This window comes from Pezoporus occidentalis, unplaced genomic scaffold (genome assembly GCF_034315485.1).
Source record: "Pezoporus occidentalis ecotype Australia unplaced genomic scaffold, CSIRO_AGI_Poc_V1 ctg72, whole genome shotgun sequence".
In the NCBI taxonomy this organism is placed as follows: domain Eukaryota; kingdom Metazoa; phylum Chordata; class Aves; order Psittaciformes; family Psittacidae; genus Pezoporus; species Pezoporus occidentalis.
This window is the reverse complement of record NW_026916072.1, coordinates 1,110,474-1,132,628: the sequence shown is the minus strand read 5'-3', so window position 1 is coordinate 1,132,628 and position 22,155 is coordinate 1,110,474. Positions and strand designations below refer to the sequence as shown.

The 22,155-nt window shown below is 52.5% G+C and overlaps 1 protein-coding gene across 1 annotated transcript in view; it reads left to right on the top strand.

Annotated features, from left to right (window-relative positions):
• Window positions 1–3,011: 3,011 nt before the first annotated feature.
• The window catches only part of IGDCC3 (immunoglobulin superfamily DCC subclass member 3), a 101,526-nt gene continuing 82,382 nt past the window's right edge, over window positions 3,012–22,155 (top strand). The window contains exons 1-2 of the mRNA XM_062642567.1: window positions 3,012–3,178; window positions 12,781–13,086. Coding sequence (XP_062498551.1) covers window positions 3,109–3,178; window positions 12,781–13,086 — 376 coding nt within the window. The 5' untranslated portion in view covers window positions 3,012–3,108. The remainder of the gene's footprint in view (window positions 3,179–12,780; window positions 13,087–22,155) is intronic.

Below are 22,155 nucleotides of genomic sequence, written 5' to 3'. Positions count from 1 at the left end.
AAGTGAAAAGCTCCCAGGCTGTTAGCAGACAGGGAAACCACAATTGCACATTGAATAATAAATGGAGTGAATTCAGACAAGTTAATCTCCCACTTCATCCGCTGGAACTACTAATGGTGTCTTGGGGACCTCAGCTTGCCGTTAATTGGTGTGAATCAGGAGCAGTGTTGGAAGCTGATGGAAATCTGCTGTGAAGGAGTGAGGGCTGACAAACACCATCAGGGCAGCTCCCATGGAGGGGTAACCTGTTTGGGAGGGAGGCCGGATGGATGGACATGGACAGACACTGTTCCCCTCTGCGGGAGGGAGGATGGAGCGATGGACCCCACGCTGCAGTGAAGAGGTTTGGAGCCTCGGCTTGGGCTGGGCACTGTCACTCCTGTAACCCCACTGCTTTTCAAAAGGCTCCTATTTCTGCTTGCAGTGTGATGAGCAAATCCCTGCCTCCAGTGCAAAGCACCGCTGTTTAGCCCTCATGGGTGCAGAGGAGAAGACGTGAGTGCTCTGGATTGGGGTGCTCTGAGAGCCCCAAACCTGCCTTTGTCTCTGAAAACCTCTGTCTTTTCCAGAGTCCGTTGTTTGGCAGGCCCGCCTGCGCTTGTATTTGTGAGTGCAACACCAGCAATGTCACCAGTGCCATCTGCAAGATGTGGGGCCGAACTCGGTGATGCCCTAAACACGCAGCTACCTCTGCCAGCCCCTGGGCCCTGCCGCTGCGCACGGGAGCAGAAGCACCCAAAACCCGTGGCTCCTGGCGGAAGCCAGCCCTGTAAACCACAGGGTGCTGCATCTCCCGTGGAATTCCCGATTCCCACCAGCCATCCCCAGTGCCGGCGGTGTGCCGGGAGCTGCCACAAGCCCGCGATGGCTGCCAGCATTCCAGAAAGGCTGGTGGGGCCCCGTGGGGGGAGCCAAGGAGCCGGCTGGGGCACAGGAGCAGGGCTGGTGGCGAAAGGTCAGGGCCAGCGCACGACTTCACATGGTACCGAGAGGCTGATGGAGCCAGAGCAAATCCTTCCCCAGCTGAAAGCAGCCTCGTTCGGCTCAGCCCTGTGCTAAATGAGGAGAGCTTTAATGTGGAGCAGATGTAGTGATGGCTTCTTCCCTCGTTAGCCGACCCCAGCCCGCTCAGGGAGCACCTTCATCCAAGGAGCAACGCGCTGCTTGTCTTCACAAAGGGTTTTGCAGCAGGTTTTGGGGCAGGGCACCAGGGTTTAGCAGCCTGGTCCACTGAGTTTTACCCTGAAAAAAAGAAATGAGTCAGGATCCACTTTTATTCCTTTTCAGTTGTTTTTTGTGGCCGAGCAAACTGCACAAGAGCTGCCCTTCCAGTGATGGCTTCTGCTGCTGGTGGTGATGACAGGGCTTGTGTTTGTGGAGAGCATGAGCTGAGGGATGGGGCAGGATCAGCTGGAAGGCAGCAAAATGGCGTGAGGGCGCTGGGGCTGAGCACCACGTAGGGATGCGTTAGCACCAGGAAGGTGGACAAATTACCCTGAGGGCTGTGTAGGGAGTCAGGAGCAGCCTCATCCTCTACTGGGGCTTTGTCACAGGTGAGCTGGTTTGGTCCCATCGCTGTGACTGACCCAGGTAAGTCACCTTACGGCAGTGTTCCCAGTGGGGAGCACTGAGGTGGGACAAGGCAAGCGCTTGGATCCCCTCATGAGCACTGCTCTGCAATTCCATCACCTGCTCCCCAGGGACTCCGGTCACCCCCTGGCACTGCCACCCACTGCAGCGATGGGTTTGTTCTTCAAAGCAAAGCCTCAAAGCGGAAACGTTTGGAGGAGCCAGGTGGATGTTGTGCTGTCTCATCAGCGCTGCCCCTTGTTTTAATGCCAGACTTCTGGGTCCCATCGCTAACGGCAGGTAAAAGGCAGCTCCCTGAGCCCACTGCAGCAGGCCTGGACGCCACTGCCGAGACCGGATCGCTTTCAGTAGTGACGGACAGGAGAGAGGCCCTCAGGAGGAGAGCAAGGAGGCTTCTTCTACCACAGGGTCAGGGAGGAAGCCCTGGCGCCGGCTGCCATCCCCTGGGCATGGCGGGACCAGCCAGGACTGGGTATTGCATGCACCAGTGAGACCTGTAATGGGAACCTCCTGATGTGGAACTGGAGAGCGGAGAGCCCTGAGGGGACGGCTGAGGGGTCTCTGGTGAGGTGGCTCCAGAGAGGGGAGAGCCCTGAGGGCTCCAGTGAGAGGAGCCCTGTAAAGTGGAACCGGTGATGGAAGACCCGTGAGGGGAGCCAGTGAGGGGGCTCTGGTGATGGGACTCGGTGAAGTAAGACCCATGAGGGGGCTCTGGTGACAGGGCTCACTGAGGAGAGCCCTGTGAAGTGGAACCAGTGAGGGGAGATCCCCGAGGCTGCCCCAGTGAGGGGAGACCTGTAATGGGAGCCTCCTGATGTGGAACTGGAGAGCGGAGACCCCGGGGGGCTCTCTGGTGAGGTGGCTCCAGTGAGAGGAGCCCTGTAAAGTGGAACCGGTGATGGAAGCCCCGTGAGGGGAGCCCCATGAAGAAGAGCCAGTGAGTGGGCTCTGGTGATGGGACTCGGTGGAGTAAGACCCATGAGGGGGCTCTGGTGCCCGGGCTCAGTGAGGGGAGCCCCGTGAAGTGGAACCAGCGAGGGGCGCCATGTAAGGGGCTCTGATGAGGGCACCGGTCACAGCCCTGTGCAGGCAGCCCCGGGAAGCGGAACGGGTGAGCGGGCTCCGCCGCCAGGCCCCGCTGAGGTGAGGCCCCCGGCGGGCGCCGCGTGGCCCCTCACGGGGGCCGCTGCCTCCCCTCAGCGCTCCCGGAGCGGTCGCGGCGCTGCCGGCGCCCTGGCGGATGCGCAAGATGGCGCAAGGCGCTGCCCGCCCGCCCCCGCCCGCCGGCCCCGCTCCCTCAGCGCCGCCCCCCCTCCCGCCCGCCCGGCGCGGCGGCGTGCTCGCGCGGAGGGGAGCAGCGCTCAGCGCCGCTTTTTGCCCGTTTTTCGCCCCTTTTCCCCTGTTTTTCTCTCCCCGCCCCGCAGCCGGGGGTGGTTCTCCCCTCGCCGCCCTCCCTCCTGCGCGGGCTGCTCCCTCCCCGTGGGGCGCAGGGAGGCAAGCCCGCCCGCCCGGGATGCCATGGCTCCGCCGGGCTCCGCGCTGCCCGCCTGCCTGCTGGGGCTGCTGCTGCTGCTCGGCTGCTGCGGAGGTAAGAGCCGCGATGGGCTCGGGGAGCGGGCGGGGGCACGGACCCGCCGCCGCCCTCGCCTCTCGGTCGGGCGGTCCCGTCCCGCGGTGCCTCCCGCACTTCGCGTCCCCTCATCACCCCTGTGGTGGCCGGGGCCACCGGTCCCTCGCGTCCCCTCCCGGCCCGCTCCCCGCTGCTCCTCCGCAGCCGGTCCCAACCCTGTTTATCCTCCCGGTCGCTGCCCGTCCCCGTGGCGTCGCGGAGCTGAACGGGACCGAACAGCTCCGGAGATGGTGTCCGTGGCGCTCGCTGTGTGAGCGAGCATTCCTGTGCTGGGGACTCGTCCCCCCGGGAAGGCGCTCCGGGGTCACGGCGTTGGGCTGCGGGCTCCTCCATCAGCGCCTTTAACACCTTCAGAGAGCCCGAAGCGTTTCCCCCAGAGCTGTTTTCAGTTGGAAACCCCACGTGTGTGGCTTTATGGAAGGGACCGAGGTGTTCGTGGGGCCCTGGCTCCCACAACTGGCACTGGGGAGGGCTGGGGTGGCTGCTGGGGCAGTGGATGGTTGGGTACCCGTGCCTGGAGCGCAGACCCGAAGTCATCATCGGGGATGTGAGCGGGCGACAGCGCCCGGGCGGACGCGTTGTGTTCATCGCTGAAGGCGGTAGCTTGCAGAGAAGAGATACTGGGCTGCAAGTTGCAGGGATGATGGAGAGCTACTTTAACCCTACACGTATTGTGCTCTCCTGTAATGCTTGGCTCGGTTCACACCGCGGGAACGGGTAACACCACCCACCGGACCGGGGCCGAACTACAAAAACATCAAAGAGGTTTTTCCCTGGACTTACTGCACATGCCCTGCTGCTGAATTGCAGTGTTTTCCTTCTACTGGCGATGCTGCTTTAGCATGAGTCGAATCTAAGAGGCTATTCTGCAGCATAATAGCCGTGTGCATCCTGCCCTCGCCTCACTTAGCAGCCGGAAAGATAAGGAAAAGCGGGAACTGTTTAAAAACCATGCAAGCAGCTCAGCATGGGCAGAGGGAGAAAAGCGTGTGTTTGATTAACCAGAGATTAGCTGCCGTGGTGTTTAGGAAACCAGGCTGTGGGCTATCCCCGTCATAAATCTCGCCACGTGGTTCGTAACAGCCACGGCGAGGAGAAGGCGGTGTAACACAGGGAAAAAAGAAGTTATCTTGTGAAGTGGATGTAATGAAACAGGTCTCACTGCTCTGTTGGATTCCTGGTTACTCTGTTGGGCTTCCTGGGTACGCAGCAGCGCAATGAGGATGGTTGAAAAAGTACTTCATTGGGGGGGGGAAGGAAAGACAAAAAGTGCATTTTTGAAAGCAAAGCTTCAGTACATTGAATCTGTGTGCAGCCTATCGCCTGCTGCTGTCCAAAGTGCCCTGTGTGCTTGTTTATGCCGCGACTTAGTAGCTCAGCGCCTGCTGACTTCGGGGTGTGTTTTGCCGGCTCCGCTAAAGAGTTCTTGGCTGCACTTTGGAAGTCTCTCTGTTCCAAAGTGTTCCCCCTCCCCTTCGGTGGGTTTGTGTGCTCTAGATGCGCTTAACAGCGAGGTAACGTGTTTCTGCGCTCCGCTGCCCCTCATAAACCCTCCCGCGTCGGTGTCAATCGGCGCGGGGCAGAAAGCCGCGCCGCGGGGACGGGTGCTGTGTCGGGACAGGATGCTCCGCTCCCCCCCTGCGCTTTCCAAGCTCCCCAAAACGCTGGCCTGGCGGCAGTGCTGCGGGTGCTGGGAGCTGCGGGGCAGTGCGCTCAGCAGCGAGACAGTGTTTTCTTTCCTTTTTTTGCCTTTTAATTTCCTGGAGCTCTTTGTTCTGGGTGGTGGACAGCTTTTGTCTGTTATTGCTGAGCCCGGCATTCAAAGGCAGGCATAGGATACCAGAGGCTCCGCGGCTCTGCTCAGTAACAGCCTTGGAATTAAACATCGTCATTTATATTTAAGTAGGCTTAACTTGTAAATTATTGAAGCTATAAGCTTTCACTAATTCCTACTCTGTGCGGCTTTGTTGTTTTTTTAGGAGCAAAAAAAAACCCGAAAGGATTGCTTTCTCCTAAATTGGTGTAATTCCCTGTCTTTTTTCTTCATATCCATAGAGAGTATCAGGTATCATTTCCCCAGTAACTCTCAGAGTCACTGTATGAAATTCAAGCTCACGTTTGGGCTTCGTCTGTCTCAGGGGGGTTCAGCAGGGGAATCTCAGGACGTGGTTTTCCCATGTGGTGGATGCAGCAGACGGCCTGTGGAACGGGGTGGTGTAATTTCACAACCATAACACGTGTGCGCTCTGTTTGGGACCTGGGCTGGGTGCGAAGCTCATGCAGGGGTGTGAGTGTGCAGCCACCCACACCAGTGACCTCTTCTTATTACTGCTCGGGTGCTGGGCCTTGCACAGCATGGGCTCCCATGCTCACTTAGGAGCTTGCAGAGGGTCTCAGATCCGAGATTGCAGCCTGGTTTCCCCCTCCTCTCCTTCCTGCTCAGTCCCAGTTTTGTCTTGTGTACCTTGATGCTATCAGGTTGGAATAGGGCAGTGTGGAGTAGCTCAGGAGCGGTGCTGCCCTGTGGAGAGCTGCAAAACTGCTCTCATTTTACATGTGCAGGTGGGAAAGCCTCGCTCCCTCTTTTCTGTCTGCCTGAGCTTTTCTCTCTCTGACTTCCTTGTTTCTGGAGAGTCCCATGTCATAGCACATGAAGTGCCAAGCAGTGACCCTGTGCAGTGCCAACCCTTTGCTTTACAAACCCTTTGGACGCTGCTCCCTCCTCACCTCCCCATCCCACAGCCTTGAAACATCCTTCTCTGCCACACTGGGGTGGTCAGACCTGGTTTGCTCACCTTGCCCTGCAGCATTAGGATCCAGTGCCAGCTCTGTCTGGAGCAGGATGGGATCCTGATGTGGGGTTGCAGTGGAGCTGGTTCAAAGGCACTGAGTTCAAGCTGGCTATTTGCTTCATTTGCAGCCTCCAATAGATCTATGACTGAAGAAGCTTTTTTCCACATCCCCTCTCTCCCCTATATTTCATACTTTGCACTCCTGTACTTCCAACCCTGGGTATTGTCCTTTATTTGATCTAACGAAACAATCTGCTTCTCTGTAGAGTAAGAAACCCCATTTAAATCAGCGCACATTGAGCAGGACCAGCAATAGCCTGTTCAAAATTACTTTGAAATCACAAACTTATTTGAACTTTACTGGAGCTTTTTAGTTTTACAGAGTTTAGAAACTAATAAATTATGTAGCAGGGCTCATGAAAACCTCGCCGGGTCCCTGCATCCAAATGAATAGGCAACATTTTGGTTTTGCAAGAGAATAAAAATAATTGTTTACACATGTTCAGGAGCCATTGGCGAGCGTATAAAAGTGATGGTTAAGGAGGCGAGCATGTCAATAACTGCACTTTAAGAGAAGAGAAAGGCAAATAGGCGAGCGCGCTGGGAAAAGCACACAGCGCACAGATCTGGCCTTGCTATTATATCAGATGTCAGTGTTGTATCGCACCCTCCACTCAAGAGGAGCCCAGTCACTTAACAACCCAGACCCGCTCCCGTGCTGGTAACTTAAAACCCGAGTTTCAGAGCAGAGTCAAGGATTTGCTGCCTGGCTTTTTTTGTTCTTGTGCCTGTGATTGTGTTGATGAAGCTGATGGGAAGTGAGGAGGATGCGGGTTGGGAAGGGTGGTTCTGCTGAGTTGTGAAGATGCTGTTGCAAAAGGATCTTTGCTGCTGAAACCTGAGAGTACGGGAAAAGGGAGAGAAGAGCTTGTGTTTCATTAGGACAGCTCTGGATCTGGAATGCGCAGGGATCAGTGCGGTGCTCAGCTCCTTGAGAGGAGCGAGGTGATGCTTTCCTCCTGCCTGAATTTCAGGGTGGGATGTGATAAGGCAGAGGGGATGGCAGGGAGGAGAGAGCGCTGTGTTTCCTTTGAACTCCCTGGATAAAGAGTTTCAGAGGTTTTAACATACGCAGAAACTTCTCATCTTCCAGGAGGACTTTGCCTTTCCTTTCCTTGCACACCACCCCGTCCTGCCTGCCAGTACTCAAGCTGAATGCAAGGGATGGGTGACGGCTTTGCTGGCTGGTGGCTTTTGGCACCGTGATGCTAGGGTGCTGCAGCTCCCTCTCAGCACCTCCACAGGCACTGGCACCCACCACGTGGCCGGTCTGTCCCATGCTGAGTCTGTGCAAGTGACCAGCCATGGGGACAGCCACCTCCTTGATGCTTCCTTGCAGGGTTGGGGGCTGAACCGGGCTGTTCCCTGTGCTGCATTAGAGCAGCCTTGGGGGATGAAGCCTGCAGGGACCGTGGCTCTGAGCACAGCGTTTCTTATCTTGGCCACTGCCTTTGCTGTCCTCTCAAGCGCGGTTGTTTCCTGCTCGGTGTTGTATCGCTGATGCCCTCTGTGGTGAGCCTGTGATCTGGTCAGGGCTGCGAAACACGTGGGGAATGCAAACAACAGCGCATCCTGCGCTCAGCTGGCTGCCGTGCTCTCTGCATGCCTTGTGTGGATGGAGCTGCTCCGGGCACTTAACTCCGGAAAGGTCTTTGCCCTGCCCAGCTATACCAACAGGTTTTACCCTGCCTTCTTTAGAGATGGGGGAGCACGTGAGGGCCCAGAGCTTGTTCTGGAAGGGGTCTTTTGTGTTGTGAACGCTTCCAGCTTCCATGTGGTGTTCAACAAGCGACCTCCTGGGATTTGCCCAGTCTGGTCATGAACAGCTGAGAACTATCTGGGGCAACTTCTCTGGCTCTTTGGGCTGTGTTTGCCTTCCTCTGCCAAAATCCGCGTCCCCACTGAGGGCAGCCAGGCTGGGTATGACTGAGCTCTGCATCAGGTGACTGAGAGGTCACGTTATCCTGGAGAGAGACCTCCTGGAATCGCTTAACGAGTGGATGTGGTTTATGTGCCCTGATGGGAAAATCACTTTATATAACCTCCCGTGCAAAAGGGAAGGGAATAAAACATTCTGAGCCAGTAAACTTTACTGCCAGCAAGATGTGGGGCCTGTTACAGTCTATTCTCTTCTTTAAATGTAAATTTTTCTGGATGCCCTGAATAGCCAATTTGGGCTTTACTGCAGTGCAGTGCTTTTCTCCTTAGGCTCTGGGTCAGCCTCAAGGAGCTTTAAGGGGGCATCAGCTGGGTTTTCAGGCTGCCAATTTCATTGGCACGAACCCTGTTATAATCTGCTGGTGAACATCTTTTGGGTCCAGATACCTCTTCCTTCTATATCCTTCCATTTGCAGAACGATTAAAGCCATGTTTTGTAGGGCTGTCCCAAACTCACCCAGGTATTTGGTCCCAATATTCACATGCACCCCGCTATAAAAACTTCTGGTCCTGGCTCATGGGACTCCAGGGGCATCTTCTTTTGCCTTTCTTGAAGCAGGCTGTGCTTGGTGGTGGTGAGGCTCGGTGGTGGATCAGTGCTGATTTATGCTCTGTTGTGCTGGGACGAAACACAGTAGATCAGGAGAGGGTGGATTTGGGCTCACAAGAGGCAGTTTGCAGGTGGATGTCGTGCTGTTGGTCAGATGAGAGAAGAGCTGGAGATGCCTCGGTCTCTGTTAGTGCTCCCAAAGATGGGGCACCAGGAAGAGCAGGGTGCACCTAACTGTTCAATAGCTTGCCTTGCCGAGAGCTGAGACCAGGTCCTTGGCAGGTCATTTCATGGCTCTGTGATTAATGTTCCCTGTCTACAACAGGAGTAATAACACGGGCTTCCTCTGTCGGGACTGTGTGCTCCCGGGGCAGGGATGGCCCTGCTGGCTGTGGGTCTGGACAGGGTCCAGGAGGATGAGCCACGGTGTGATTGAGGTCCTTTGCAATGGATGTCACCGCTAATTAGAGCGGGGAGATTAGCTGCTGTCTTATTGAGAAGCACAGGAGGGAAAGCCAAAATCGCGTTTCCCAAATGGAGAAAGGACAATGCCAGGGTACGAGCAAGTCCTTTTGAAGCTTTGAACATGAATCACAGTGTCAAGTAAAAAATAATTAAACTTATTTTCCTTTAAATGTACTTCAAAGTGTCTTTTAAGCTTCCCATTAATTCGAAGTTCTTTCTCTCAGCACTAAATAAATCTCCTGGTTCAAAAGCACAAGTGCTAATTGGTTTCTGTGAGTAGGGCTGGCTGCTTGATCAATAGGGGAAGTAGTTTTTGTTAAATATTTGCACATATCGTCACATATTGTACTGCTCAGGGACGTGGTAAATGTTTCGCGAAAGGAGACTTGTAGAATGAGGGTTCCAATAATTTTCCTTATGGCCTTTATGTCAGAGCTAATAACGCTTCCTCCCTCCATCCTTCTGCAGACAGCAAAGCAATTTTCCCCTCACATGTTCCCAGCACAGCCTGAGCCCAGCAACCGGTTGAGCTGCCTCATAACACCCCTTCGTCTAAGCGCAAACTCAGGCTGCCCTGAGCAGAGTTTTACAGTCCCTGCCTTGAGCAGAGAGTGGCGGGGAATGACCTCCACATCAGGAGGTACCTGGGATGTTGTGTGGGATGAGCTGGGTTTGGATACACAGCCAGCAGTTGGAGAGGGATGGGGCTTGCAGACTCTGCAAGTCAATGTGCACAGCCTCAGCAGTTTCCTCGCTGTCTGTCTCAGTGAATTGACCTTTTACTGTTTCCATGGGCCTTCAGTGTCGTTTACTTCCAACTTCGCAGCATCGTTTCTGTGCCTTGTTGGTAACCACCATCAGTTACTGATGCTAATGGAGTTGGGTCCTGCTCTTCTGCTCTTACCTCCTTGCTCTATGTGCTCTCCCTCTGGCCCGTCTGAGCTGACCTCTGCAGCAAACACCAGCTTCTCGTCCCACCATGGAAGTTTCTCAGGGAGTGTCCCTTTGTCTCATCCTGAGCATCCTGGGGAGGTAGAGCTCTGCCAGTCTTGGAAAGCCAAATCCCAGCATCCCTGAGTCTGCATGGAAAACCTGTGTCTGGGTGAACGATAGAGCTTGGCTTCTCCCAGATCCCCAGAGGGGGTGGGCTTGCTTCTCCCTATGCATCCGGTTAGTTGGTCACCTGGCCCTGAAGCCCTAAAGGCGACTGCATGTCTTCAAGGTCCGAAGATGAGAAAAGCATCCGCCGAGCAGGAATTTGGGTGCTTCTGTACACTGCAAGGTGTCTGCAGGTTACAGACCTGCACAGTGTCCATTGCATAGTGTCACACCTCAAGGAGACCCCAGGACCAGGCAGTGTCCGTCCTCACCCTGGTGTGTGTCTGAGGCCACCATCCTTCATGATGAGAGTCTTCCCTTGTGCTGCTCGAGCAGCCTGGAGTGAGGATGCAGACTGAATGTTTATGGAGGTAAACATGATTATCTCCAATCACAGGCCTTAATGATGGTTATTATGATGACAGCTATTGTGGGAAGGGCATGTAATTATGTTGATTCTTCCTTTTATTATACATATAATAATAAGCTGTTTTATCTAAGAGGACAGGGGAGCTGTGGGATGATGGGGCATTTATTTCATTAGGGATTTTTTTCTGATTGCCTGTTAGGCTTAATCCTGAAATCTTGTTCAGTCTTTCTGGAGTCAGAAGTCCCCCTTTGGTTCAGTGTCAGGACAGGAGTGTCCTGATCCTAACTCCCAGGAGTGCCCATGCAGGGCCCCAGCGTGGTAGATGCTGTTGAGACTCTGGCCACTTTGCAGAAAAATGCAGAGCATTCATCTAATTCCTTAATTTTCACCCGAAAAAGGTAATTGATGGGTTGGTGCTGGCTGCAGTCTGACTTGCTGAGAGGACCCCAGGGCTATCTCATAAAAAAGAAGTCACAGTGAGCCATAGATCACTGAGATGGCTGGAGCTAGCCTGACATTTTAAGACGTAATGGGTTAATAAAGTGTGTGTTTTAGGTGTCTGTCACTAAGTAGAGTTTGTCATTCCCTGCACACACTCATACCTTGACGCAGTACCTTTGACCTGCCATGCACTACCACTGCCTCCTTTGTCTGCTCCGTCCATCTGCCTCGGCTCAGGTTGCACTCAATGTTTATCCCCCGTAATCCAATTTAAGTTGCCGTAGAAAGCAATGGGGATTTACAGGAAGAAAGAAAATCTCCCTGGGTTTGCAGAGCAGAAAAGACAGACTTTTCTTTCTCTGCTTTTTCTTTAGGGTAACTGCCTCTTCTCATCCCTTTCGTTTTTACCATGTGTCGCTGATCTGCCCTCCACGCTGGAGGTGCGATCCCGTCCTTGGTGGGGTCTGTGTCTGGGACAGGCATGACAAAGGCTGTGCTGGGGCTGGTGTTGGCCAAGGGAAGTCACCCATATGCATCCCAGTTCTGGGAGCAGCTGTGGAGTCGGTCCCCCTGAGCCCATGAACGAGGGGAGAAGCTGTATCACAAGTTCGAGCAGCTGGAAACCTCCACCCATTGAGGGGCTGTTGCATGAGAGAACTGTTAGAAAGGTTCTCCGTGTATTTGGATGACATTGTGGTTTTCTAACTCTGCTGGAATTCTGTCTCCATTGCTGCTCCTACAAAAAATAGATATACTCTTCCATCCGTGCATTTCCACCCTGCAGCTGTTTATATGACTCCTGTTTCCTGGTAGCTCTTTGTCTTTCATGTCAATGTGTATTTTGGGCTAATCTTTACACAATAGCTCTATTTTTGTCATCATCCGTAGCATCTAGTCATGACTGTATGCCACATTATACCCTAAAAAGATATGCTGGACCAAGTGAGGCATAACCTGCCAAAGACACAGTGCTTAAACATTCTGTTGGCAAAAGGAGTAAATTAGGATGTATCTGTATAATGGGAAGAAACTGTTTGCCTATTGTTGGTTCAAATTCTGCAATAACTTCTCTCTCATGGACATCATTTAGTGTAATTGCTTTGCAAGAAACCTTTTGTGTTGCTGAGCCAGAACATTGTGCATTTGTATTTCGGTGCTTAACTTGCTCTTCATTAAGGCCTGAATAGCACCATCCTTTGCCTGTTACAGCCTGAGAGAGACCAAAGTGACAGAAGGGCACATTGTTATGTGAGAGAGGCAGCAGCTTTCTGCTCTGCCAAGTGGGAGAAGCCTCGCAGAGATGCCGGTGGCAATATGGTCTGAATCAGGAGCTGCTGCTCCTCCTCTTCCCCTCACCGGCTGTGCTGTGAACAGGTCTGGGGCATGGCACGGCCCCTTTTCTGCCTGGTTACGTGGGGAGAGGGGTGGATTTCTTGAGCTGGTGTCATCTTCTGCTCCTGGGGTGGCAATGACTGATGCCCCGTGCTTGCGCAAGTTTGGATTGCCTGTTGCTGCACCCCTGCAAAGGGAGGTGAAGAGGCAGTGTGCAGGGGGGTATGCTGGGGAAGTGGATCTGGGCTTTGACAAGCTACCAGAGGGGTCTGTGTGCCCATCCCCTTCCTCAAAGGCAGTCTGTGCCTATGGTTGTGCCTTTGGAAATTGCACCCTGAGATTTTGAGAGCAGAGCCTTAGGAGGCAAAGCTTGCTCCAGGGCTTTGTGCTCCTCTGAAACACTTGCACCTTATGGTGACATGTTCTCATCATCTCCTGTTTGCTGCGGTAGCACTTGGCTCTTTCTGCTCCTTGTGGACACGCTGCTGACTCTGTCCTTCTCTTTTCATTTTAGATCTTGGCCATTCCTCCGAGCTGGCATTCGTTGTGGAGCCAAGCGATGACATAGCTGTGCAGGAGCAACCCTTGATCCTCTACTGCCAGGTGGAGGGCATCCAGCCCATCACCATCACGTGGCGGAAGAACGGCGCGCTGATCGTGGACAGTGAGAATGCCTTCATGCTGTCCAACGGGTCGCTCTACGTCTCCCGCTTCCAGAGGCTCCGGGGAGATGGGTCCTCGGATGAAGGCGAGTACGACTGCATGGCACAAAACCACTACGGGCTGCTGGTGAGCAGGAAGGCCAAGATTCAGGCAGCAAGTAAGTACGGGCATCATCCACCCACACCTCATGGGCCACTACTCCAAGGGGGTTGGGAAGCAGGAGGGCAGTGTGGTGGATGCTGGGTGTTCGAGGGGCAGGGTTACAGAGAGAGAAGAGGGAAATAAGAACCTGGAGCTGGTGTGGGGCTCTGGCTGGCATCTCCTGTGTGTAGCTGTTCAGGTGTGAAAGCAGAGCTAATCAGCCACCTTTTAGCAGTAAATTCCCTGTCTTGGAGGGTGGTGTGTGACATTAGAGTGATGTGGTGAAGTGGTCTGTGGTTCGTGGCTCTCCTGCAGTGGATTTGGAAGCCCCTTTGCTGTGCAGCATGGCTGGGCTCTGTGTGGCAGGCAGTGCTTTCGAAACCATAGGCAAAGACCTTCTGAAGGTCATGGTTTCTTTCACTTTGTTATTTAAGGCAGGCGGTGTAGAGGCAGCAAGGTCTTATTTACTACCCGGTGTGGCAGTGCCTTTGGGGGCAAGGCTAACAACACAGACAGATTGTCTGGTGGGGAAGCCCGCAGGAGGACAGAGATGAAAATGTCAGCAAGGGAATGAGATTTAAAGGTGGGGGAGGAAGAATTACAGGGCAGGCTGTGGCTCCAGCCCTGTGCGGTACCCAGCCTAGCCCTTTGCATCACTGTGTTGGTCCTGTCTGGTCTCCTGAGGATTCCTCTGTCCAGCTCTGGTTGCTGGTTTGTATTTGTCCCAGGACTGATGGCAGAGCTGAGATCTGTTGGTGGTTTCTATCCCTGTTGTGTTGGTGGCCAGCTTTGCCCACAGGCTCTCTGTGGACTCTGGGGATGCAGCCACTAATCCCTTTCGCATTCAGTCAAGTCTCTGCTGGGTGTAATTCACATCAGGGTGTGAGGACAGGTGTCTGATGCAGCCCTAGGACCTGCCTGAATGCTGGTTTGTTGAATGAGTTCTACTGAAGGGTTCTCCATCTTGTCTGCGAGATGGGTACCATTCTTCTTTCTGTGCAAGCCACTTACTGCAGCTTCTGTTGCATTTGCAAATCACACTGTGGAAAAGTCTATGACAAAGTCTGGGGTTGAGGTCCCCTGGCTGCTGCACTTCCCAAACTGGAGGGGGGGGGCTTTGGGAGCGCTGCTGCCCACTCCCCGCGGTGCCGGGGCTGGCTGGCAGCACACCAAGGGAACACTCCAGCCCTTGTGCATAACAATCCCCGAGTGCATGAAGTGGCCATCTGCAAACGTAGCTTTTCAGCACTGTAAGAAGTGACATTGTCCAGGAGCCAAGGGCTTTGGGTCCATGCCAGATTAGCAGCTGGATCTCAAACTTGTCAGTCTTGTGGTGCTGAACCTTGGAGCACTTGCGGTGAATGCCTCTGGCATTTATGAGCTGGGAGCTGGCTGGTGCACGAGCACAGTGGCAAACTTCTCAGACCTGTGAACAGGAGGCATGAGAGCTGGAGGAATTACCTTTGGGATAGGGGATTGTCAATAAACACCGTTATCTCGCTCCTGCATCAATATGTATGTGATGTGCTGTGTGTCCCTGAATAGCATTTCCTTTTGTAGCCATCGGTTCGCATGAATCAAAATGAAAAAGATTGTGTTGAAAATGCTCTGGACTCTATTCTGGCTGCAGGCTTGGTTACTTGCCAGCCCTGAGAAGAGGTCTGGGTGAAGCCAGCACAAAACAGCAGGCACCTGGCCCTGATGCCACAGGTGCCTGCGGATAATGGGAATGAAATGGGATGTTTTGTTGGCTTTAAGCTAACAGAAGGGAGATTTAGATTAGATGTTAGAAAAAATTCTTCACTATGAGGGGGGCTGCCCCATCCCTGGCAGTGTTCAAGGCCAGGTTGTATGGGGCTTGGAGCAACGTGCTCTAGTGGAAGGTGTCCCTGCCTGTGGCAGGGGAGTTGGAAGTGGGTGAGCTTTAAGGTCCCTTCCAATCCAAACCATTCTATGATGCTTTTATTCTTTGTTGTGGGCAAATGTAATTGTGATTTCCCTTGTCCTGAGTTCCGGTAAACAAATCAAAGAAGGGTAATTATCCCCATTTTAGAGATGCTGGGACCACTGCACGAAAGAAGTGGGTGCTGAGTGCCTGGAAGGAGCAATAAAGCAGGTGCCAAGGAGACCTTTGCGGAGCAGAGTAAATAGTGCCAGTGGGTAAAACCTCATCCCTGTGCTGATCTTCCCTCTGAGCCTGACATCTGAACACAAAAGCAGAGGAGGAATAAAAACCTTTCACAAACAAAAATCTTGAAAGTTGATCAAGGCCGTGCTACTGAGGAATAAAAGAGATCTGACAGAGCGGAGCCCCTCGAGAGCTCTGCTGCACTTTTCGCTGTCTTCAAAGGCAGGCTGTTAGTCTCGTATCACCGTTACAGACCCCGGCTTTGTGTTATTGCTTGGAATATAATCTTGGCTCTGAGGAATGTACATATTTGCATTCAGGAAATGTGGGCTGGATAGCGTATTTTTATGCTTCAGATTTACTTCAGCGCTTGGCATTGAGGAAAATTGAACTGGAAGAATATGCTGCTCTCAGCCACTGCTGTGCCTGCGGCCCCCATGGGCTCGAGGTGCAGGGAGTTTCCCCACGGAGCAGGCGCTGCTTAAAACCCGCCTCCTAAAAGTTGATTGAGTCAATGGATTTAACTGAAATTCAGGGGGATTTCTGTATGGCATCATCTTTAACCAAAGATGCTCAGTGGAGGGAAGTGGAGCTGAGTTTTTGGCTGGGTTGGCAGCTCAGATGCTAAAGATATTGATAACGCTTTTGTCATGAAACCTTCTTTTGCTCAAGTACGAGTGTGCAAGAAGCCTACACGTGACTGGGTTGAGCAGAGGCATTTCCCCCCTCTGCCTGACTCTGGTTGGAACTTTTTCAGTTGCTGTTCCTGTGTCCAGTCAAACCCTGGTGTGTTCGTTTAAAAGGCTGTGGAATGCAACGTGTTGTTATAATCCGATCAGGTTATTGAATACAGATCTCTTCTTCCTCCTAATGACAGTTCATAATTTCTCGTGACTCCAAGCTGTCTTAATTAAAATCAGTTTATAGCAGAGTGTTCTCTGGAGCCACTGCTTGGCCGTGTCTTCACAGGTCTCTTTGAGGAGCTGTGTTTCCCTTTGCGTGACAGAAGCTGATGGATCAAGATACTCTCTGAGCAGTAGTAACAGCTATAGTCCACTCCTCTGGAAGCTGAGCTCCCCAAAACACAGCCACCTTTCTTCCCATCACCACCCTTTGCTAAACTTCCTCTTCCTTGACTCTGATTCTGTTGCCTCATGGCATTTTCAGCCCTTTTTTGCTGATGCTGTAATTTGATGGAGCTGGCTCCACATCATCATAAATCACAGCCCAGGCAGTGGAGTAAGACCCATTGATTCTATCACTCAATAACAAGCAGTTACCACTAATTGGAAATCACCATCAAACTGCGTATTGGATCAGGCTCTGCACGCATCCAGCCTGAGAGTAGCAATTTTCCCTGTTTGAGCTAGTGGTGTGAGCGGGGGAAAAAGTAGGAAAGAGAGAAAATAAGTCAATTGTGCAATTTAGAGCCAAAGAGGTTTCTTGAAGTTGGGTGAGACGGACCTGCCCCATGTCTGAAGTACTGTAGGACTTGAGAACAGCTCTGGAGAGATCTTGAGGCTCTTTCCTCATCGTGTCTTGCTGTGGCAGAACAGTTTTGTGGCCAAGCGTAGCAGCACACATCCCTGTGCCCTTCTCTGCTCCCTTACCCCTTCCCTTCTGCATCCTGCCCCAAATCCTGCTCCTCCATCCCACTGTGCCTGGCTGTCCATGGCGCTTACCCTGCCAGCAGGAAGGCAGGATTGATAACCTGAGCAAGGCAGATGTTATGACTCTTCCCTGCATTGATCCCTGCAGACAGCAGCAGCAGCTCCTCTCACCCAGCCTGGAACTAGGCATGACCAAACACGCTGACCACTGTGACCTCCAGGCCAAGGGCCTTAAGGCCATCTGCAGAACATGAAAAGGGGGAAGCCTGGTGCATCTGCATGTTCCCAAGTTGGTTTTCCTGCCAAGCTGTGTTCTAGGGGAGGAGGTTGGGAATTGCGGGGCTTTTAACGCAGCAAAGATCTTCCCATCGTTTCAGCTCCTCTGCACAGAATATATTCAGGGTTTAACCTGCAGCCCCCTTTCCAGGCTCTGGGGTGGTGGGAAGAGCTGCTGAGCCCAAATAATGGCAGCATTTATAAGAGTGTAGAGACAAGAAGGAAGTCTAAAAGGATTAGGGAGAGACAAAGGGGGCTGATTATTTTATGGGTCACAATACAAGGCATTTGAGTGAGATCACAAAGGGATGTAATTACAAAAGAAGGCCATACTGGGGGGATCAAACCAGGATTAGAGTGGGAAATGTTTTTACACAGTTTTGTTCCACTCATTATGAAGTTAGCATTTTAAATTAAGGTTTAAATAAGGTGGCACCAAAGTTGTCACCAAGGTATTTCCTGGGCAGTGCCACTGTTTGGATGCAGATTGAGAGTCTCGGCTCAAAACATCAAGGCAGACCTTAAACACGTGGCTTTTGCCGATGGGTTTTCTCGTGCAATGTACAGTATCTGCTGCTGGAAGGGGGCTCTTTTGGTGATGACATGTTTTAGCTGTGTGAAACACGTGCTGAGGTAAAGGTATGCTTTTAAAGCAAGTGCACCGGTGTTGCTTTGCAGCTCGGGAGACCTGGTCCTGTTACTCCCAGCAGCTTTTGGCTGTCGCATGCATTTTATTGCAGTTTAACCCCTGGTGTTGCATGTCAGCTTTCCTCCATCCACGAATGTGTGTTCTTTTTTATCACTTGTGGCTCAGCTTGCATTTAATGCCCTTTCTTCTCAAATGCTGAGTAGAAGGGCTCAGCCCCGATGCCAGTGATGGTTACTGTGTGTGCTTTGAATGCTTATGGTTCTCGGTAAGCCCAGAGCAGCAGGTTTCAGAGGGGAAAAATACCTGTGAAGGAAAGAAAAAGGAATGAAGCCAAGCAAAAAGACTGTGAGAGGTTCCCAGGGGATGGATAAGGTGGGTGAGTGGGTTATTTCCCTCCGTCAGCTCTTTTGACACCTCTAGGACATGCTGGCTCACGTGGTGCTGCCTCTCACATCTGTCCTGTTACAGTGTTTGGCTCTGTGTGTGCTGCAAAACAAATGTACAACAACAGGAGTCGCTGAGGGAGATGGGAGAGCTTTCACTGGGAATTTCAGTAGATTTGCGGGATTGAGAGAGTTTGTCACTTACCACCCACTGCATTCAGTGTCTGCATGTAACAGCCAGGATTCATCCTGAGACTTGAGCACGTTTCAAGACCATATTTCTTTCGGCTGCTCATTTCATAGCAGTGTAATAGTTATTTAAATATCATCTTGCAGTTCTTAGCGAGGCTCCTAACGTGGATGCGCCAACTGCTGAGCGCCGGCAGTGTTCTCTCTCATATAGGGGGTTTGCACTCCGGGCAGTAATGTCACTTAGTCATTTATAGAAAAGCTCAGGGGAAATATATCAGAAGAATTTCATTAATGGGAGCACTGTTGAGTTATTTGTCTCAATTAACTCTTGGAGCACAGCTGAGGAAGTTCTGACATCTCCGCAGCCCACACCTGCGGCATGAGGCTGCTCCCAAGTTCGCTGCTTGCTCCTGTAACACAGGGTGATGCTCTGCTGGTACCCACACCAGCAGCTCTAGGGACACAACATGGTGCCCAGCATCACAGTCCTTTACGCTGCTGTCCCTCTGCCTGCTGCTTTGCTCTAGCCTCTTGAAGCATGGGACTGCCCTCCTCTGTTATTTTATTCAGGAGGACAGGTCTTTGCTACCTAATCTTGGTGTCTTCACCCCTGGACCTCTTTGGTGCTGCCGCCTAGAGCAGCTCTTTATCTACTTAGGCTTGTCTCAGCTTAAGGATTTGTAATTATACAGTTGTTTTTCCAGCTGGCTGATGATGGTGGCATGGTTATATATGACTTTCACTCTCATTGTGCCCTACAAAGGTCCCACATGGTATGGCCAGTAACATCCACGCACCACTTGTGCCTCCGTTTCCCCCCTGTGAGCCTTGGGTGGGTTCACTGTCAGTGCTGGCATTCGTGCACCCCTCTGAGCACCCTGAGGGGGGGAGAAATTGCTATTTCGTGTTTACTGGGGACCCACATTAGCTCTGTGTGGTGTTTCATCTGCACCACTGCTTCCCTGCAAGCTTGCCAAGAGGTAAAGGTGTGTAGTGCTGGGAAAGGCTGGTGCCCAGGTGAGAGAGGGGCTGTTTTCTGCTGCCATTCATAGGCAAGGCTGTGAGTAGGAATTGGTTTTCGAGGGCGTTTGACCAGAGCAATCAATGCTTTTGATCTAGTGAGTAACCAGTGAGTTAAAGGAAAGCATCGCTGCGTTTGCCTTGAAGCTGGTCATAGCTGTAACCCACAGTTACTGAACACAGCAAAACATGTAAATACATGAAAGGGTATTCTACAGGAGCTGTAGAGAAACACACCTGATTTCATCAGGGCTGTGTCTTGTGCTGATCCCTGCCCACAGCAACCTGCCCACTATGAGACTAGATTTAGGGACCCTTTGGGTGCAGTATGAGCAAGGGCAGACCTCACAAATCCCCTCTCTTGGGTGAGTCCCCAAAGCTGCTTTCCCGATGCTGGCAGGAGGAGACCTGGGAAAGCCATTGGCCGGAGCTCCATGACACTGAGGGATGCTGGATCCCAGCATCATGGACCACCTCTTCCGCTCCGGTTTCGGCTCTGTCCACCACCACAGCCCTGTTGCTGGGAAGGGAGTCTGCTCCCACTTCTCCTAGGCACAGCATATGGTTTTCAGCGAGGTTCTTGCTTTAAACCCAATTTTACAGTTGGGTTGACTGAGGCAAAAAGAGGTCAAACGATTCGCCTGAGGTCACTCCATAAGTGGCTCAGATTAAATCTCAACCCAGGCCGCTGCCCGTTCCCAGCGCTGGCGGTGCTGACCGGGCCAGATGGCCTCTGAATGCCGCGTCAAGATCCTCGCCTTTTTCTCTACCTCATTGTTCTCCATTGTGGGCTCCTGAATGCAGGACCTTGAAAGTGAGAGTCATTTGGATTCACCGAGTCCGAGTTATTCTGTTTAATGACATGGATTTGCAGGAGAGGGTCTGAACGCACTGCTTTGCTATGGGAGTGTGAATTGTGCAGAGATTTACCTCTTTGCTTTGGTTTTCTGACGTTAAAACTCTCCCTGCTCTGACCAGCCCTGACCTCTCTCGCTCCTGACCACCTAAAATTGATCCCTTACCCTTCCAGCTGCCCTGCTGCTGTCTGACAGGCTGCGGGACTGCTCTGGCTTTGTACCTGTGCAGGTTTGTCCATCTCAGGCCTTGAACCCTGGGATATTCCCCAGGTGATTTTGCTGCAGCTTCTGCACCACTCTGGTCTGTCTGTGTATTTCCCCATAGCTTCATCCTGGGGATTGCACAAGGGGGTCAGTGCACGGTGCTGCTGGATGGACAATATTGTGTGTACAGCTCTGAGAACCCACAGGCTCTGGAGATGCAGGAGATGCTGGTGCTCTGGTGTGGTGTCCCATATATCACTCCTGACACTAGTAGGCTTCAGCTAAAGCAATACATTGGGTTTCACAAGATGAGCTCCATCCCCACTCTCTAAACTACTAAGGAGCTGCCTGGAAAAGCACAGCTCCATAAGCTCTTTGGGAAAGCAGGTGGGCAAATCCTTGGGTCTCATAGAGCAGAGACCATCTGCCCAGGGCACAGCAGTGCCTGCGTGGCTGTTCCCCCCCATGTACCCCTGCTTGTCTGGGGCAGGCTGCAGTCCTGGCGGTGGTGGGGGCTTCTCCTGTTCCCCCACACCCCTCTGCATCCCTCCCACAGCAGGGCCCGCTCCCTGGCCACTCACATGCCTCAGTAAGTTGGCACCTCTTGAGCATGCCTTGATTAATAGTGGGGTTTTGTCAGCCCTAAGAGGCCCCCATTATGTCCTTTTGATGCTGTGTTTTGCACTTACCACTGTCACTGAGCTCAATGACTGATTTTCACAGGTCATGGGAGAGGGACAATGGATCAGGCCACATTTGGAAGAAACAAATGAAATTTTGCTGCAACTGAGAGCACTAATTAAGAGTGAGGATCAATTTGGGTGTACAAAAGAGATAGTTTTAGGCTGCTGGTGTGTAAATGAGTGGCGGTGTTGCAGTAGCAGAAAAGGCTCAGTGTGTGCATACTTCAGCTGCAGCATTGTACTCCACTGCATTTGATCGATCCCTCTGTGTGCTTATTCACCGAGGGAAAACCAAGTGTTTTCTGCCTGCTGTGCCTGGGAAGGGCAGGACAGCAAACCTGCCACATCAAGTCGTGTTTGAGCCCTGGGAAGGTGTTTCTGGCCAGGAGCAGGAGCTTGTGTTTCTTCGGTCGTGTTGCTCATCTCAGAGCATGGCACTGCAAACTGGCTGGTGGCTTTTGAGTTTCCTGCCCATCCCTGCGGGCAGGGTGATGCCCGTCCTCACTGTGGGCCAGAGCTCACCCCTCCAGGGGTTACACTGCATTGCTGACACTGCAGAGGAAGGTGGTGTCAAAGAGGAAGGGCGATATTGAACTTTCCTCAGAGGATGTCATGGATATGGTAGGAAGGACAAGAAAAGCCAAGGGTGTGCAGGCTGGGTTCATGGCTTCACTGAGCACTGAAGAAGCGTGATTCAGATTTGCCCAAGCCATCACATACAACAAAGAGCCAGAGCTAATGTGTAGATGAGCTGGTTGCAAATGTCCAGGCCGTGCCAGTTAAAATCAGCTTGCAGATCATTTTGGTAAAATCATGTCTGGTTTTGGTTGGATTTGCCTCGGGCAGAACTGTAGGAGCATCAGTTGGAGCATCCTTTTATCAGTAGGGTTCTCTGGGGTCTTTTGGCTTCCCATAAAGCAAAGACTAAATGGATTTGAATCCGAACACGTTTATGGTGCTGAGAAAACCTCCAGAACAAAGACATTCAGCCTTGGTCTGGGTGTTTGCTCTCATGCTGAGCTCTCTGTGGTGACGTTGCCCTGAATGGCCGAGCAGTGCAGCCACATCGCCTTGGTCCCCAGC